At 40.2% G+C, this 18352-nt stretch overlaps 1 protein-coding gene across 3 annotated transcripts in view; it reads left to right on the top strand.

Annotated features, from left to right (window-relative positions):
- Window positions 1-17452, top strand: part of CLEC2D (C-type lectin domain family 2 member D) — a 40039-nt gene extending 22587 nt beyond the window's left edge. For 2 of the 3 annotated variants that reach the window (XM_003126493.4, XM_021092371.1), the window contains 5 exons: window positions 2579-2701; window positions 5709-5884; window positions 6444-6550; window positions 14072-14163; window positions 16639-17452. In XM_003126493.4, coding sequence (XP_003126541.1) covers window positions 2579-2701; window positions 5709-5884; window positions 6444-6550; window positions 14072-14163; window positions 16639-16754 — 614 coding nt within the window. In that variant the 3' untranslated portion in view covers window positions 16755-17452. Of the gene's footprint in view, window positions 1-2578; window positions 2702-5708; window positions 5885-6443; window positions 6551-14071; window positions 14164-16533 lie in introns of all 3 variants that reach the window. The other variant, XM_003126492.4, reaches the window with a different exon arrangement.

Below are 18352 nucleotides of genomic sequence, written 5' to 3'. Positions count from 1 at the left end.
TCTTTTTCCACTAACCATCGGCAGCATGATTGAAATTTCCTGTCCGGGCTCTTAATGCTTCACGGTCAGCTTCGGCGGGAGAGGGACTCTGTTTTAAGGGACTAGAGGGAGAAGGTGGATGGTTAGATGGGTGTGTATTGTGTATGTTACTTAAACCCTTCTGGGGCAGGAGAAATGCACAGTGAGTTAGGTTCTAAGAGGTTAAGAGAAACATATTCTCTGGTTTTATATTGCTAGTCTCTGTATTTTCCCCAGGTTATTGGCAACTTGCACTCTGGCAAGCCACATTACGATACTAATTAACAGATTAGTATACCCCAGAGTGACAGCAGACACCAACAGTTTTGTAATAACATATGCTAATAAAAGTTGCCGGTAAAAACTGGGATTTTTTGTGTCTAGATCCTTTGTGATTATTATTTTTTATTTTTTTAGTCTTTTTGCCGTTTCTAGGGCCGCTCCCACGGTATAGGGAGGTTCCCAGGCTAGGGGTCGAATTGGAGCTGTAGCCGCTGGCCTACACCACAGCCAGGAAAGCTACACAGGATCCGAGCTGCGTCTGTGACGCACACCACAGCTCATGGCACCCGCCAGATCCTTAACCCACTGAGCAAGGCCAGGGATCGAACCTGCAACCTCATGGTTCCTAGTTGGATTTGTTAACCACTGTGCCACCACGGGAACTCTTCAAACTTATTTTTTGAAACTTTCCTGTAAGTTAACAAAGGTTTTTAGATCATGAAACTAAAAGAACCAGTAGACCAGTAATATGTTTTGTTTTTTTGTTCTTCTGTGAGACCATTCCCAACAGCACTTCTCAGATGAGAAATTTGAAGGTTATTGTGGTTCTTTGAAGATAATATTAAAGGCAGGAATTTGGAGGGAGACAAGAGGAGGACACACCATAGGAAAGTATCAGGGAAAGAAATTTTCCTGTCCTTTTTCTGGCTGGTCTCAGAATTAAATTGACATAAGGTAGATTAACAGGAGAAAATCAAACCAAAAAAAAAAAAAATCATAATATGTATACATGGGAGAAACCCAGGGAAACTTGGTAACTCCCCAAAGTGGCCATAAACTTCACCTTAAATAACCTCTCCAGCAAAAAACAAAAGATGTTTGGGGTAGTGGTTTGGAACCTGAAAGTGGGGGGAGATAATTGACAGAGAAATGGAAAAGCAAGTATTTGGTGAATAAATGTTTGCTGGGACACACAGAAATAAGGAGACAGTGTGGACTTGATCTTCCTGTTGGAGGAGGCAGGAGCTTGGGCTCCTCGGAGCCCACTGGAAGTCCTACATGGAAGCTGTCTGAGGCTGCCTTATTTTCCTGGAATTGCTGGAGTGGGCAAGAGCTGGGATGAGGCATGGGGTGGAGGTGGGAAGGTGGGAGTACCTGGAATCCTTGGCTCTTGGCAAAGTATTTTCACAAGCAGATAATTTTTAAATTGGTATTTCTATGGGGAGATGAGCATATGTCACGTCTAGAAACAATTTTCTTTCCAATTTACCTGCCTTTTATTTATTTTTTTCTTGCCTTATTGCTGCTGATAGAATCTCTTGGAAAATGTTAAGTTGGATTGGTAAGAGCTAACATTCTTGCCTTGTTCCTGACCTCTGGAGGAAGGCATTTACTTTTTCACCATTAAGTATCATGCTAGTTGTACTTTTTCTATAGATGACATTCATCAGGTTAAGGAAAGTTCTTCAGAATTTCCCTTGTGGTACAGTGGGTTAAGGATCTGCTGTTGTCACTGCATTGGCTCAGATCACTGCTGTAGCACAGGTTCGATCCCTACCTCAAGAACTTCCACAAGCCACTGGTGCAGCCAAAAAAACCCCCCAAAAGAATCAATTAAAATAAATTTTGGGAGTTTCTGCTGTGGCTCAGTGGGTTAATGATCTGGCTTATCTTTATGCAGGGGCAAGTTCAAAATCACTAGTCTGGTTCAATGAGTTAAGGATCTGGTGTTGCTGCAGCTGTGGCATATATCACAACTCTGGCTTGGATTCGATCCCTGGCCCAGGAACTTACATATGCTGCAAGAGCAGCTGAAAGAAAAAACAAATTTTTAAAAGGAAAGCCCTTCATTTTCTAATTGGTTAATTGGTTGGGATTTGTCATTTTGGATGAATATTACATTTTTCACATTTTTTTCTGTATTTATTGAGATGATCATGTGCTTTTTTCCTCTTATTCTGTTAATGTGACAAATTATATTGATTAATTTTCTAATGCTCCCCTCAGTACTTCTAACCAGATCTCTTATTTATGGAGGTAAATCTGAATTATTTGTATGTTTCTTTTTCATCCTGATTTCTACTCTTTTTTTTCTTACTCTCTCATTAGCTCTTCTTTCAATAACTGGAAGATTCTCTAAGGGAAAATAATTCAGTTTCTCTTATCTCTAGCCCTCTTTGGGCCATGGTCATCCTTTATGGACCTGAATTTTTGTGAAGTGGGTTGGCAATAGGGAAGGCAATAAGAAAACTGACTGTACAGGTTGATTTTGTGGTAAATGTAAGCTTCTCTCCCTAATGCCTTCATGTGATTGAGATTATGACATTTGTATTCACAGGGGAGGATCTCCAAAGAAAATGTCTATCCATTACATCTCTACCTTTTCCCAAGCTTGCTTGTTTCATCATCCCTATGGCAGTCTTAGCTGCAGCTGTGATTGCACTTTCCACTTTTTTGGCAGGTAAGTGACGTGTGCTCCACACTTGACAATGTTCTTCACACATTTATGTTGTCAATAAATATTTATTGAGCTCCACTCTGTGCCAGCCCCTGCGTGATGTTCTTGAGTTATACCCATGAACAATATACACACAAAAAATCCCTACTCCCAGGGAATTTATATTCTGGCAGGATGACACAGATCCTGTAAATAAAGCAGAGATGGAATAAATTGTGGTAGACATAGAGTGGCCAGGGTAAGCCTGCTTGAGGGGACACCCTTTCAGCAAATGTTTGAAGGAGCCATGTGGCTGTCTGGAGAAAGCATTCTGGACCAAGTAGAATCACCTCTGCATGTCTGAGGAACAGCAAGATGAGAGGGAGGGAACTAAAGCAAGATGAGAATGCGGAAGAGTAATAAGCTGGGGGTCAGGAAGGTAATGACTTAATCATAGCTTTTGGAGTCAGTTAAAGATCTTGGCATTTATTTTGAAATGTAGTGGAGGACCATCAGGAAAGGGAAAGTGATAGGAGAGGAAAGTCCTGATGTGACTGTCATTGTTAGATAATCCTTTTAACTGATGTATTGAGAATGCATTGTTAGAAGGAAAGGGTCAAACCAGGGATGCCCCCTGAGGTCAGTCTCGTAGAAATCCAGGCCTGACTGTGGCTTGGCAGGTGGGACAGGGTTGTCAGATGCTGGATATTTTGCAAGCTGAGTCAACAGTATTTACTAACAGATTGGAAAAGGGAGGAAAAAGTCAGATTGTGGAACAAAAAACATCTATTCTTCCCACAGCCTACACTCTGAAATCTTGCAGGTTGCAGAACATCTGACAAGGACCAAGATATTTGCATACATATTTGACAGAAATATGTACAAAACAGAAAACTACAGGAGACCCTACATTGTATTCTTGGTACTAAACTCAGTATTTGAATGTGTTATGTTTTGTTCACTAGAAGATTTGATACCTCCTAGGAAATGCATCACACTAAAATCTAGGAAATGTAAAGAGGTTGCCTTTCTTTTACCAAGAAAAAGAAATGCTAGATTTCCTGTTGTGGCGCAGCGGAAATGAACCCTACTAGGAACCATGAGGTTGCAGGTTCGATCCCTGGTCTCGCTCAGTGGGTTAAGGATCCAGCACTGCCGTGAGCTGTGGTGTGCGTCGCAGATGAGGCTCGGATCCCGTGTTTCTGTGGCTGTGGTGTAGGCCGTCAGCTGTAGCTCCGATTCGACCCCTAGCCTGGGAACCTCCATATGCTTCGGATGTGACCCTAAAAAGCAAAAGTAAATAAATAAATAAATAAATAAATTTAAAAAAATAATAAAATAAAATAAAATAAAAGAAAAGAAAAAGAAGTGCTGCACCTAGAAATTATACTACAGGAAGTTAGACGGACCGTGAAAGACAAACATCACGTGATATCACTAATCTGTGGAATCTAAAAAGAGGATACAAATGAACTTGCTTTCTGAACAGAAACAGACACGCAGACTTTGAAGACAGGCTTTTGGTTACCCAAGGGGACAGGTTGGGCGGTGGGGAGGGATGGCCTGGGGGTTTGGGACGGGCATCGGCGTCTGAGGTATATGGAATGACTGGCTAAAGGGGCCTGCTGTATAGCACAGAAAACTCTGCTCAATGAGCTTTGATAATCTATGTGAGAGCAGAATTCGAAAGAGACTAGGTGTGTCTTCCTGTATCACTGAATCACTTTGTTGTCCAGCAGAAATGATCACAGCCTTGTAAGTCAACTGCACTTCAATAAAACTTGAAAAAATTAAAAAAAGGGGCTGGTATGGAGGCAGATGTGGGAGAAAGGGCTCTGTCTAATACTGAGAATGAGTACTAGAAAGTAAATGTGATAGAAATCGATTTCCTTCAAACCATGAGTGTCTGCGTACCTCCAGGAACGTCACACAGGGATACCATTTGTTGTCCAGGGGTCTAATGACCACTGTGCCTGAGGTAAGGCTTTTGGTGATGACTTAGGAAGGCCACAACGAAAAGTACCTACTGCAAGACTAACCTCAGGGGTAAAAGGTCACCATATAAGAAATATATATATTTATTCACATGTTGATTTCTGTAGAACATTTTGTTCCAAGGCAAATCCTCAAAGCAATAAAGTCATTTAGCAAAATCTACTGCTATCTTCCGCATGGTAAATGATGATGAATATCAAGATTGTATTCTCCCAGAAACCAAAAAAAGAAAAATGGGAGTTCCCTGGTGGCTCAGAGGGTTAAGGATTCAGCATTGTTACTGCTGTGGCTTGAGCTACTGCACTGCTGTGGTGGAGATCCAATCCCTGGCCTGGAAATTTATGAATGCCACAGGCTCAGCAGGAAAAAAAAAAAGAAAGAAAGAAAGAAAAATGATCTCACAAAGACCTGCTGTTTTGACAAGCAGCGAAATGCAATGACATTTCTCCATATTGAGTAGCTGTTGGTATACTATAAATGGTTAATGCTGGTAGCATTCTAAGAGACACTAGAAATATTAGTCTGTAGCATATTACAGCTCAACAATTCTGCACATAAACAAGAGTTGGGCAGCACCCATAGTGTATTTATTAATATAGCCAAGCACTTGAGAATATGTTTCTGGAAGTAAAAATGAGATGGCGATGAGGGAAATTATATAATGAATGGTGCCAAAACAGGTACCCAAGGAAAGCTATTCAGTGGGAAAAACAAATGCTTTGGGGCATGGAAGACATTTCCAGTGCTCTGTGTATCTAAAAAAAGTAGGCCCCTGTTCAGATTTTAAGAAAAACAAAATGCTGTTATGAAAGGCCATTACAATACAAGAGTCTGGTTGATACTTTGCCATGTTTTTCTTCGAATCCCACACTTTGGAATTTGGTTATACATACAGACATGCATACCCGCTGTATATATATGTGTATACATGCATATGTTAAAAAAATAGACTGACTTCTGGATGATAAGTGGAAAATAGATAAAAGGGAGGAGAATATTTATTTGTTGTAATTCATTGTGCCTGTCCAACTTTTAGTGAGAGGGGCAGATCGGCAAGAGTACATTCGGTATGTTACCTGCCCAAAAGGATGGATTGGATTTGGAAGTAAGTGTTTTTATTTTTCTGAAGACGCAAAGAACTGGACAGTCAGCCAGATGTTCTGTGTCTCATTAGAAGCTCATCTGGCTCAGTTTGAAACCGAAGAGGAGCTGGTAAGAAATATTTTTGGATCTTATTCTTTTTGAATACTTAGCCCCTGAGAAGGATAAAGCCTGGATAGGGTGAAAGCTGAAAGACCAGGAAGGATCCCCTAGGCAGACTTGGGGGTGTGGGAGGCATATTGGTGCCTATTATTTTTTAGGGGTATATTCTCTGCCTAAAACCCTGTGAGGCAAGTTAGATGTGTTCTTTCATGCTATCCTCTTGGTTAACCTGCAAGATTAGATGATTGTTCCCACTGTACAAAGAAATATGGTAATTATGTACTTTGTCATCCAAATGGGGACATTCAAAGGAGTGAATGTGACTAATATTAATTTGATGCTGGAACTGCAGGCACCAACTTTCCCAGTCAATTGGGATGTCTGGTCACTTTAAAGTCACTTAGAATCAGAGACATTTGAGCAATTAAAGCAGAGAATTGGGTCCTCCAAAGTCTAAGCTTCTCAATGATATCAGGCTGCCATCAAAGAGAAGGCTGGAGGGAAGAGAGGCTTACATGTAATATAAGAGAAAGAGACACATGTTTTTACTTTCTGTGTTTTACAATAGAAGTTCCTGAAAAGATACAAAGGCCCGTCTGACCATTGGATTGGCCTTAGCAGAGAGTCACCACATCACGTTTGGAGGTGGACGGACAACACTGAATATAATGCCTCGTACGTTTCGAGAGTTCTTTTCCTTCTGTTGTGTTTACGTGTGGTTGTGCATGGGAGTTGTGTTGATGAGAAATGCATTAAATATCATGGGAGGCTTATGGCACTGGCTGGAAGGACATATAAATCCTTTGTCTGCTCTTCCATTTACTAGCTGTGCCTTTCGGAAGAAGTTTACTTACTGTGATTTCAGTTGAAATCTTTAACATGATGATGACATTTGACATAATTCTTCCACTTTTATTCACTGACTTAAACTGCGCTGAAGTCCTTAGTAAGAATAGGGAGAGAGGAGTTCCCTGGTGGCCTAGGGGTTAATGATACAGTGTTGTCACTGCTGTGGCTTGAGTCACAGCTGTGGCTCAGGTTCGATCCCTGGCCCAGGAACTTCTATATGCTGCGGGCACAGCCTACACACACACACACACACTCACACACACACTCACAAAGTGAGAATATAGAGAGAGTAGCTGATGCACAGCAGGGTTTCTAAAATCCTAGAAAATCACAGAAGAATTGACATCCACAGACTCTTAAATCCACTTTTCCAGTGGCTGCATCCATTTATAAAAGGAAGGAGATGGACGTCCCCTTGTGGTGCAGTGGGCTAAGGATCCGCCATTGTCACTGCTGTGGCTCAGGTTCAGTCCCTGGCCTGCAAACTTCTACATGCTGCAGATGCAGGCAAAATAAAATAAAATAAAATAAAAATTAAAAAAGAAGATCATCAGGGAACCAATGGGAATCCCTTCTAAATTTTTATCACCAGAAGGAACTTTGTTGCATTCTTTGGATCATGAACGTTGCAGTGGGGGTGTTTTGAATGTAACCAATACATTAGAACAGATAATGTTGGGGCCCAATCACTTCCATCAATCAAAGCTAAGCCCTTTTAGGAATTTACTAGTTAGTAAATACTTTTATTTTCATGCATGTATGAAATAAGTCAGAAGAACACTGAACATAATCTTCCACTGAAGGCCACCAGTGGCAGCAGTTCACTTAGCCACCGCAGCCAAGTACCAGTTAAATCCTAATTGAGGACACAACCGGATGATGACAGTTTTGTGATATTCAGCAAGGACTTGGAGAATATCAAAGGAGCTAAATACAGAAATGGTGTCCATTTGCTAAGAAACTATATGAGTGACACATTTTTCACTTTCCTCTTGCTCATGCTAAAAATACATGGGGAAGGGATGCTGAAGAACAGAGAGGAATGACTATAGATATCCAACCTATGCTTTTTTAATTTTACAATGATTTTTGGTTTTTTCCATTATAGCTGGTTTACAGTGTTTTGTCAATTTTGTACTGTACAGCAATGTGACCCAGTCACACATACATGTATACATTATTTTTTCTCACATTATCATGCTCCATCATCGGTGACTAGGTATAATTCCCAGGGCTCTGCAGCAGGATCTCATTGCTTATCTATTCCAAATGCAATAGTTTGCATGTACTAATCCTAAATTCCCACTCCCTCCCCCTCCCCCTTGGCAACCACAAGTCTATTCTCCATGTCCATGATTTTCTTTTCTGTGGAAAGATTCATTTGTGCTGTTTATTAGATTCCAGATATAAGTGATATCATATGGTATCTGGCTTTCTCTTTCTGACTTACTTCACTCAGTATGAGATTCTCTAGTTCCATCCATGTTGCTGCAAATGGGATTATTTTGTTCTTTTTTATGACTGAGTAGTATTCCATTGTGTATATATACCACATCTTCTTAATCCAATTATCTGTCGATGGATATTTGGGTTGTTTCCATGTCTTGGCTATTGTGAATAGTGCTGCAATGAACATGCGGGTGCATGTGTCTTTCTTTTAAATTTTTGTCTTTTTGCCATTTCTTGGGCCTCTCTCGTGGCATATGGAGGTTCCAGGCTAGGTGTCTAATCAGAGCTGTAGATGCCGGCCTACGCCACAGCTACAGCAACGCCAGATCTGAGCCGCGTCTGCAACCTACACCACAGCTCACGGCAACACTGGATCCTTAACCCACTGAGCAAGGCCAGGGATCGAACCCGCAACCTCATGGTTCCTAGTTGGATTCGTTAACCACTGCGCCACGACGGGAACTCCGCATGTGTCTTTCTTAATTTGTCTGGATATATGCCCAAGAGTGGGATTGCTGGCTCATATGGTAGTTCTATATATAGTTTTCCAAGGTACCACTATACTGTTTCCCATAGTGGTTGTACCAATTTACATTCCCACCAACAGTGCAGGAGTGTTCCCTTTTCTCCACACCCTTTCCAGAATTTGTTATTTGTGGACTTATTAATGATGGCCATTCTGACTGGTGTGAGATGGTACCTCGTAGTTTTGATTTGCATTTCTCTAATAATCAGTGATGTTGAGTATTTCTTCATGTGCTTGTTGGCCATCTGTATATCTTCTTTGGAGTAATGTCTATTGAGGTCTTTTGCCCATTTTTCATTTGGGTTGTTGGCTTTTCTTTCTGTCGAGTTTTATAAGTTGTTTGTATATTTTAGAGATTAAACCCTTGTCAGTTGAATAATTTGAAACTATTTTCTCCCATTCTGTAAGCTGTCTTTTTTTTTTTTTATGGTTTCCTTTGCTGTGCAAAAGCTTGTCAGTTTGATTAGCTTGCATTGGTTTATTTTTGCTTTTATTTCTGTTGCTTTGGGAGACTGATCTGAGGACACATTTGTAAGTTTGATATTAGAGAATGTTTTGCTCATGCTCTCGTCCAGGAATTTGATGGTGTCTTGTCTTACCTTTAAGTCTTTAAGCCATTTTGAGTTATTTTTGTGCATGGTGTGAGGGTGTGTTCTGGTTTCATTGATTTACATGAAGCTGTCCAGTTTTCCCAGCAACACTTGATGAAAAGACTATCTTTTCCCCATCTTATATTCTTGCCTCCATTGTTGAAGATTAATTGACCATAGGTGTCTGGGTTTATTTCTGGGTTCTCTATTCTGTTCCATTGGTCTGTCTGTCTGTTTTAGTACCATGACCACACTGTCTTGATTACTGTGTCTTTGTAATATTGCCTGCAGTCTGGGAGAGTTATGCCTCCTACTTTGTTTATGCTCCTCAGGATTGCTTTGGCAATTCTGGGTCTTTTGTCATTCCGTATAAATTTTTGGATTGTTTGTTCTAGTTCTATAATAAAATGTCATGGGTGATTTGATAGGGATTGCATTGAATCTGTAGATCGCTTTGGGTAGTGTGGCCAATTTTACAATATTAATTCTTCCGGCCCAGAAGCATGGAATATCTTTCCATTTCTTTGCATTCTCTTTAATTTCCTTGATTAATGTTTTATAGTTCTCAACATATATAAGTCGATTAAGTCTAACTTTTCTATTGTGTCAGGATCTTTTTGCTTTATTGATTTTCTGTCCAGAGGATCTGTCCATTGATGTGAGTGGGGTGTTAAAGTCTCCTGCTATTATTGTTTTCCTATCAATTTCTCCTTTTATGTCCATTAGTATTTATTGTAGGTATCTGGGTGCTCCTATATCAAGGGCATATATATTGATGATTGTAATATCCTCTTCTTGAATGGATCTTTTTATCATTAAATAGCGTCTTTCTTTGTCTTTCTTTATGGCTTTCATTTCAAAATCTATTGAGTATTGCAACTCCTGCTTTCCTGTGTTTTCCATTGGCATGAAGTATCTTTTCCCATCCCCTCACTTTTAATCTATATGTATCCTTTGCCCTAAGGTGAGTCTCTTGTTGACAGTATATTGTAGGCTCTTGCTTTTTTATCCAGTCTGTCACTCTGTGTCTTTTGATTGGAGCATGCAGTCCATTGATATTTAAGGTAATTATTGAAAGATATGTATTTATTGCCATTTTAAACCTTGTTTTCCAGTTGATTCTGTTTCTCCTTTCTTCCTTTCTTTTTTTTATGCTTGAGTACTTTTCTTTTTAGTTTTTGTAAATGTAATGTTTGGTTTTGATTTGTAGTTGCCCTGTTGTTTTAAGTATGTTAACCCCTTCCTATATCTGCTTGCTTTAGCCTGATAGTCATATAGGCTCAAACACATTATTTTTAAAAAAAAAAAGAATCTGTATTTTCTTACTTTCCTTCCCCACATTCTATGACTTTTAAATTTTTTTTAATATCTCTGTGTTTGTCCTTTTGCTGTTCCTTGTGTTTATCATCACTTTTACAGTAGGTTTTTTTTTTTTTTCCCCCTCTTTTAGATCTGTATGCTGGTTTATTTAAGTGATTGCTTTCCAGTTGTGGTTTCCTCTATCCTATTTCTTCTTACTTCTTTTTTTATTTAGAGAAGCCCTTTCAGTATATCTTTTAGAATGGGTTTGGTATTGCTGTACTCTTTTAGTTTTGTTTGTTGGAGAAATTCTTTATTTCCCCTTCTATTTTAAATGATGTTCGTGCTAGATAAGAGTATGCTAGGCTGCAATTTTTTTCCTTTCAGAACTTTATATATATTGTGCCACTCCCTTCTAGCCTGTAGTGTTTCTGTAGAGGAAGCAGCTGATAACCTTATGGGAGTTCCCTTATAATTAACACTTTGTTTTTCTCTTGCTGCCTTTAGAATCCTCTCTTTACCTTTAACTTTTGCCAGTTTTATTATAATATGTCTTGTTGTGGTCCTATTTGGGTTCAACTTATTTGGGGCCCTCTCTGCTTCCTGTTTCTTGATATCAGTTTCCTTTAGATTTGGAAAGTTTTCAGATGTAATTTCTTCAAATATATTTTCAATCCCCCCCCCCTTTTTTTTCTTCTCCTTCTGGAATTCCTATTATGTGTATATTATCCCATAGATCTCTTATATTGCTTTTGTGTTTTTTCATTTGGTTTTCTGTCTGCTGTCCTGATTGGGTGATTTCCATTATTTTATCTGCCTAGTCACTAATTCGTTCCTCTGCATTATTCATTCTGCTCTTTAGGGCCTTTAGCTCAGTTCGTGTCTCTAAAAATGAATTTTCTAATTTTTCTATATTCCTCCTTATATCTTCTAGTTTCTTTCTAAAGGAATCTGCATTACCATTCATATCTGCTCCTAATTCCTTGATATTCAGCCTTAATTCCTTCAGTATTTTTCCTGTCTCCCTTTTGAACTCAATGTCTTCAGACTGCAGAGGTCTGTTTTGTTGTTTGCTGCTGCATGTGGATTCTGTTCCTTTAACTTGGGATGGTTTCTGAGCTTCTCCATTTGCTTATGTTTTTCTTCTTTCTGTGAGTTTAAGGAAGCCAAACTGTAGTCTTTGAGGGCTACTTCTACGCAAGAGCACCCTTTTGTATTTTGTGGGGGGTTACTATTTATTTTTGGCATGGGAGTTTGAATATTTGCTGTCTCTTTCTTTGGTGTGAGCAGGCTGTTACCCTCAGTGTGCTGAGTGTGTTTCTGGGGAGAAGGAGGCAATGGGTAGGGCTAGTAGTCGGTGCCTGGTTGCTGGGCTCTTAATAGCAGCAAGGACCTGCAGGAAGGTGGCACAAGATACTCCTAGTTTCAGGGCCCTGGGAAGTGGTGATGAGTCTTAGGAAGATTTACAAGGTGCCCAGAACATTTGGCAGTGGCACTAGCAGGTTGTGTGAATTCCCAGGGGAGTGAGAGCAACAACAGGTCATGCTCAAATGCAATGCCCTCCTCTGAGGTGATTGGAGCCCAAAGTGGTGGCTGTTCAGGGATGCCTATTGGCTGCAGGCCACACCCACCTCTGGAGTCAGTGATAACTGTGGTGCTTTGCTCTTGCCACCTGCGGACCATGCAGGAAGCACCCTGTCTTACTTAGTCCACATAGAAGGTGCTGCACAGGCTGCTCCTAGGTGTAGGATCTTGAGAAGTGAGACAGATCAAGCGTGTGGGCACTACCTAGAGAGTTCAGCAGTGGAAGCATCAGGGCCAGTGTGCTCCCAGGGGTGCAAGAATAACAACAGGTGGTGTTTAGTCTCAATGCCCTCCTCTATGGTGCCCTTGAGGTGATTGGGGCCATGAATGGTGCCTATTTAAGGACCCTTAGTGGTGGCATGCCAGGCCCACCTCTGGAGTCAGAGATGACTGCAGTGGTTTGCCCCTGCCACCTGTATACCACACCCGAAGCACCTATCATGCTTAGCCCCCATAGGAGGTGTTGCACCAGCTGCTCCTAGTAGTCAGTTCCTGGGAAGGGACAGTGATAAAGTGACTGGGCACTGCCCAGAGCTTTTGGTAGTGGCAGCAGCAGGGCAGGTGCGCTCTCAGGGGGATGAGAGCAATAACGTGTGGTGCTTGGTTGCAGTGCCTTCCTTTTTTGCCAACTCCTGAGGTGACAGGGACCATAGGTGGAGCCCACTCACAGGTCCCCAGTGGTGGCAGGCCACGCCTCCCTCTCACCTCTGAAATGACCACCAAGGTCCATTCCTGCTGCCTGTAGATCACACAAGAGGCACCACGTTGCACTTAGCCCCCTACTGCCCTTAGCCCACATAAGAGGTGCCCGGCCACCCATAGCCTGTGCCAGAAGCACCCAGTCTTCTGTAGCCTGAGCAAGGGACCTCTAGCCACCCGTAGGCAGCACCAGAGGTGACCCACCCTCTGAGAACCCACGCATGCATGCACAGGGAAATTCCTATGGTGGTCTACCCCTCCTGCTCTCACCATCCCCAGCAATGGTGCCTTGCTTCTCCTGTGGGCCCAGACCTTCTCCTGGGTTCCCTCTGCCCTGGCATTCCACTCCCCAGTCAGAAACACACCACTCCCCCACCCAAGGCACAGTGCTCCTTAGCCCCTTAGGCTGTTCCCACAGAGTCAACCCTAGTCCTCTCCCCAAGACTGACCTCCAGAGCCTAAGTCTCAGTGCCCAGCCCCCGCCCAAGCATCTCAGGCCATGGTGTCCAGGTGGTGGTGCCAATGATCTGTGCGGCTCCCACTCTACTTTGCCCTCCTCAGTCCAGCTGCTGTGCTTTTCTCAGCGACTCTGAGATCCTTCTGTCTCAGCTGATCTCCTGGTTGGTTAGATGGCTTCCCAGGGTGTAGGTTCCTTTTCTTCTTCACAGCTCCCTCTCAGGAACACTAGTCCTGTCCTGATTCCTTCTCTCTCTCTCTTTCTTTCTTTTGTTCTACCCAGTTATGTCAAGAGTTTCTTGCCCTTTTTGGAGGTTTAAATTCTTCTGCCAGCATTCAATAGATGTTCTGTGTGAGTTGTTTTACATGTAGACGGTTTTTTTTTTTTTGCTTTATAGGGCCATACTTGTGACATATGGAGGTTCCCAGGCTAGCGGGGTCGAATTGGAGCTACAGCTGCCCGCCTACACCACAGCCACAGCAATACAGGAGTCGAGCTGGGTCTGCAACCTACGCCATAGCTCACAGCAATGTCAGATCTTAACCCACAGAGTGGGGTCAGGGATCAAACCTGCAACCTCATGGGTCCTAGCTGGATTTGTTTCCGCTGCACCATGACGGGAACTCCAAGATGTGTTTTTTGATGTGTTTGTGGGAGAAGGTGAATGTGATGTCTTACTTCTCTGCCATCTTGATCCACCCACCTAACCTATGCTTTTTTAATATTTTTGTGTTTGGTTCTAGGTTTGTCATCAGAGGAGTTGGAGAATGTGCCTACCTGAATGACATTGGAGTTAGTAGTGCCAGGACCTACACAGATAGGAATTGGATTTGTAGTAAGCCAAACAATTATGTCTCCATGTACCCTCTTACTTTAAGAAATTTTTAGGAAATTTCATACACCTAAGAGAGAGGTGCATTGTAAATTGGTATACACAGTTGCTGCTGCTCTGTTGTTAGGTTTACCAAAAATATTCCCAATCTTCATTTATAACATTTGTTGACAGCAAAAAAGCAAGCTATCCTTGACGGATATGATTCAGGAATTTGGAAGAGCATGAGTCTAAATTAAATAGGTGTTAAATAATCAGTTGATATTTATATTTTGAACCCAGTCAATATGAATGAGTTCCTCCTTTTCTATACAGATAGCCTTTATTTGCACACATGAGAAACCATAAAAATGACCATGATAGCTGAAACTATGCAGAGTGATTTTAATAACCAATGAGGAAAGTTACAAATGGTACCTTGTTACAGATGGTTAGCACATTCAAAATCCTCTTATTGTCAGTTACAAATATATGAGGAAATTTAAAAAGTACTAAGACTAATATTTATTTTGGACTCTGTATTTTAAAACATTGAAAACACTGAAAAAGTACTTTTTACACATTATAAGTATTTAGGTTTCAGATTACTTAAAAATAGTGTACCTCTGTACTAATACCCATCTTTATTTTACCCTTTATTGGATTTAAAAATCCTCTGCTTTTGAGGAGTGGATAAAGAAGATGTAGTACATATACACATTGGAATATTATAATATTATATTATAATATTATATTATATTATTATATTATATTATATTATATATAATATTATATTATAATATTATATTATATATTATATATATAATTATATTATATATTATATATATTATATATTTATATTATATTATATTATATATTATATATATATTATATATATTATATATTATATATTATATATTATATATATAATTATATTATATATTATATTATAATATTATAATATTCCAATGTGGGTCAGTATTATAATACTGACCAAAGTTTGGATAGTTGGGGGAATGGGCTGGGGGTTGGGATGGAAATACTGTAAAATTGGGTTGTTGTGACTGTTGTACAACTATAAATGTAAGAAAACTCATTGAGTAATTTAAAATAAAAATAAAAAATAAACATCCTATAATTTAATCCCAATTAAATCCCAAATAGTTAATTACCTCAACTCTAGGCATTTGATGCCCCAATCTCAGAACTATTGATAGATGACTGAGTTTTAGAAACAAAATGTTTTAACTTTTCAGAGCATCAGCTACACTGTGCTGATGAGTCCCAAAAAGGATGAAATGGCAATTTACAATGCACCTCTCCTCTCTCTACACTTTAATTTCTTTCGTTTCATTGAAATTTTTTGTATATTATATATTGTATCTCTATGCTACATGTATTTGAAACCGTGTGCTTGATGTCTTTTGCCTCATAATCCATTTTGCATTAGATTTTCTAAGAGGCAGGAACTAAGTCTAGTTCACTTCTACATCCTTGCAGATCAGCACAGTATGCCAAATATAGGATGCGTTTCTAACATAGCTGTGGATATGCCTTCACGACCATGAAATTCTACTCTCTTTCCTTAGTTTCTGCTAACTTTCTCCTGAAGAAAGTTAAGTTTCCACAGGAATATGGAAACTTAAAAAAAAATTATATTGATAAACTGGATGTGACAAATGAAATTTGAGTCAAACGGTTACCCTGACGCACCTACTCTTCTTTTACAAACGAGTTCACAAGCCATCTATCTAAAGCACGGATTCCATTTCTTACAAGGTGTGACCCTGATGTATTATAAAGCCCCTCAAAGCAGAGTTTCTTCATATGAAAAATAAATATAAGATTACCAGTTTTACTGGTTTAAGTCCAGAGGAGAGAAGAGATAAAAGTCTCTTGCCCATAGACCTGACTCCACAGTAAATATTTAGTAAATTGTTTTTCTTCCATTATTATGGTATGGAAATAAAGTAAAAATAACAGCAAGTGTTTTCCCACCCATGTGGGAACACCTACCTGGTGTGAAGTTCATTGTCATTTCCTGTCACCATTAGAAAATCATCTAATGTGTCAGTGGAAATTCATGCTCGTTTGTATTAATCATTCAAAGCTCAGGTAGGAAACATTTCTTCATAGGAACAAGTCTACAGAAGTCTTTGGCCTATCATACAGAAAAAAATCTGCATAGTTGGGGACTTACCCATTCTTCCACTTTAAATTCATTCTGATTCATTCCTTGCATGGTCACCAAAGCCATCACGCTAATCCACAGTATGATTAGGTCACTTCTTTGAATAACATCTGTGAATGACTTCTTTACTTTCAGCATACAACCCAAACCCCTGATGGTAATCAAGGCCATATAATATAATTATGTCATTACTTTCTTTTCAGCCTTTTTTCTTACATCATTTTGTCTAACATCTCTCCTCCACCTCCAATTTGACACCAAAAAATAATTTAAAAAAAAGAACATATACCAAATAATTTCTCTGCTAGTGTACAGAACCTCAGCTTGTGGAGATGTTTCAGGCCACTTGTCAGACCAGATCTTGTATGGAAACTCCATGGTGTTCATGCCCATTGGAAATAATATGACTCTTCAGCAACTCTAGAAGCCACCAAGGCATAGCTATTCCTGAGTAGCTGGAGTTCTAGCCACATCAGCAGCTACAGTTTCAAAGAGCTAAAGTCCAGTATGGAGGATGAAGACTCTAATGGAACAGATCAACTTTGGATGTGGCGAGTTAACAGAGAGCCATAACCATAGAGGCGTACTTGGTTGGCTCATCTTTAGTCTTAATGTAATCATCACCTCCCAGGGATGTGCTTTCTGGTTTTACTGGATGGCTTTCTGTGTTTTCATAGCAGTTACTGCCCCAATCTAAAGCTCATTCTATTGTGTTGCAATTACTTCACCAGTTTTCTCATTGCTGCTTGTAGAGAGAAACTACAATGACTTGTCCTTCCTTTTGCTGTCAGTGCTTTGTGTAATCCCTGGCAGATGGTGAACTGTAATTACTGTTTATTCTATCAGATGGTGAACTGTAATTACTGTTTATTCTATGAGGCAATCTCTTTGACTACTATATGCTCTACATATAGATATGCATCTGTATGTATATACATTGTATATAGTAAACATTTTTTTCTGTTGTGTATGCAAATCATATTTGCTCATAATAGTCTGTGTCCAATTTGTTTAAAAAGATATGTAATTCTCCGATATCATAGTGATACTGGAAAGATGGTGCCGGAATCCGGGTTCTTGTTCACAGCAGTCGAAGAATAAACTCTGAGAACACACAGGCAACAGCAAGCAAAGTCTTTATTAAAGAAAAGCAAATAGCGCCCCCCCCCTTCTCTATTGTCCTTTAGGGGTTTTTATCTCTTAAAAGTGGGGAGGGGTACCAACGTGGGGTCTAGAAAGATGTGGTTTTCTCTCATTGGCCTTGGTCTATTACCTCTATCAGTCCCTGTCCAGTAGGGGTTTTAGGGTTGGAAATGTCCCATAAGTTTTATGATTTCTTTGTCCTTTTCTTTCCTTAGATTAAGTCACCTTTCCTTTCATTCCTTTATTATCAGTTGAGGAGTGGGCTAGAGATTCGCATTTCCTGCAGTCAACAACGTCTGTGGGGAATTTGCATTTCCTATAATAAAACAAGGCCTGTGGAGGTGTTACTCCCTGGAGCCCCTTAAGCCACAAAGGTTAATCAATATCCATATCAAAAGAATGTATGGGAGCCCCTGCTCCTACACTAACTTCCCCAGTTAATATTCTGCCTCAGTGGATATACTGAATTGTCTTCTGAGTGTCTTGGCTTTGATGCAAGGAAAGTGTACTTAAAAGAAAAAAAAAAAAACTCTCCTGAAAATAACTTGGAAACGTTTTGTCCTTCACTTGTCATTTGCACAGTGAGGCCAAAGAAACTGAAATGTCAGGTTGGAGCAGAGAAGGGTTTATTGTAGGGCCATGTGAGGAGATGGGTGGCTCTTGCCCCCAAAGTATCCTGAACTCCTTGAGCCAAATTGCAAGGTATTTTTAAAAGCCAGGTGGAGCAGGGGTTGGGGGGTCACAGGATAAACTATCAGCTTGTGCACACTTCTTTGATTGATTGATGGTGAGGGAACAAGGTGGTATCACAGGGGTTAATATTCTCAGTCTTTAGGTCCCAGGGGGCCTGGGGGCTATGTGCTAGTGGTTCTCAAGGAC

The sequence above is a fragment of the Sus scrofa genome, chromosome 5 (assembly GCF_000003025.6).
Source record: "Sus scrofa isolate TJ Tabasco breed Duroc chromosome 5, Sscrofa11.1, whole genome shotgun sequence".
NCBI classification, from domain to species: Eukaryota; Metazoa; Chordata; class Mammalia; order Artiodactyla; family Suidae; genus Sus; species Sus scrofa.
The sequence above is the reverse complement of the archived record's forward strand: the minus strand, read 5'-3'. Positions and strand labels throughout refer to the sequence as shown.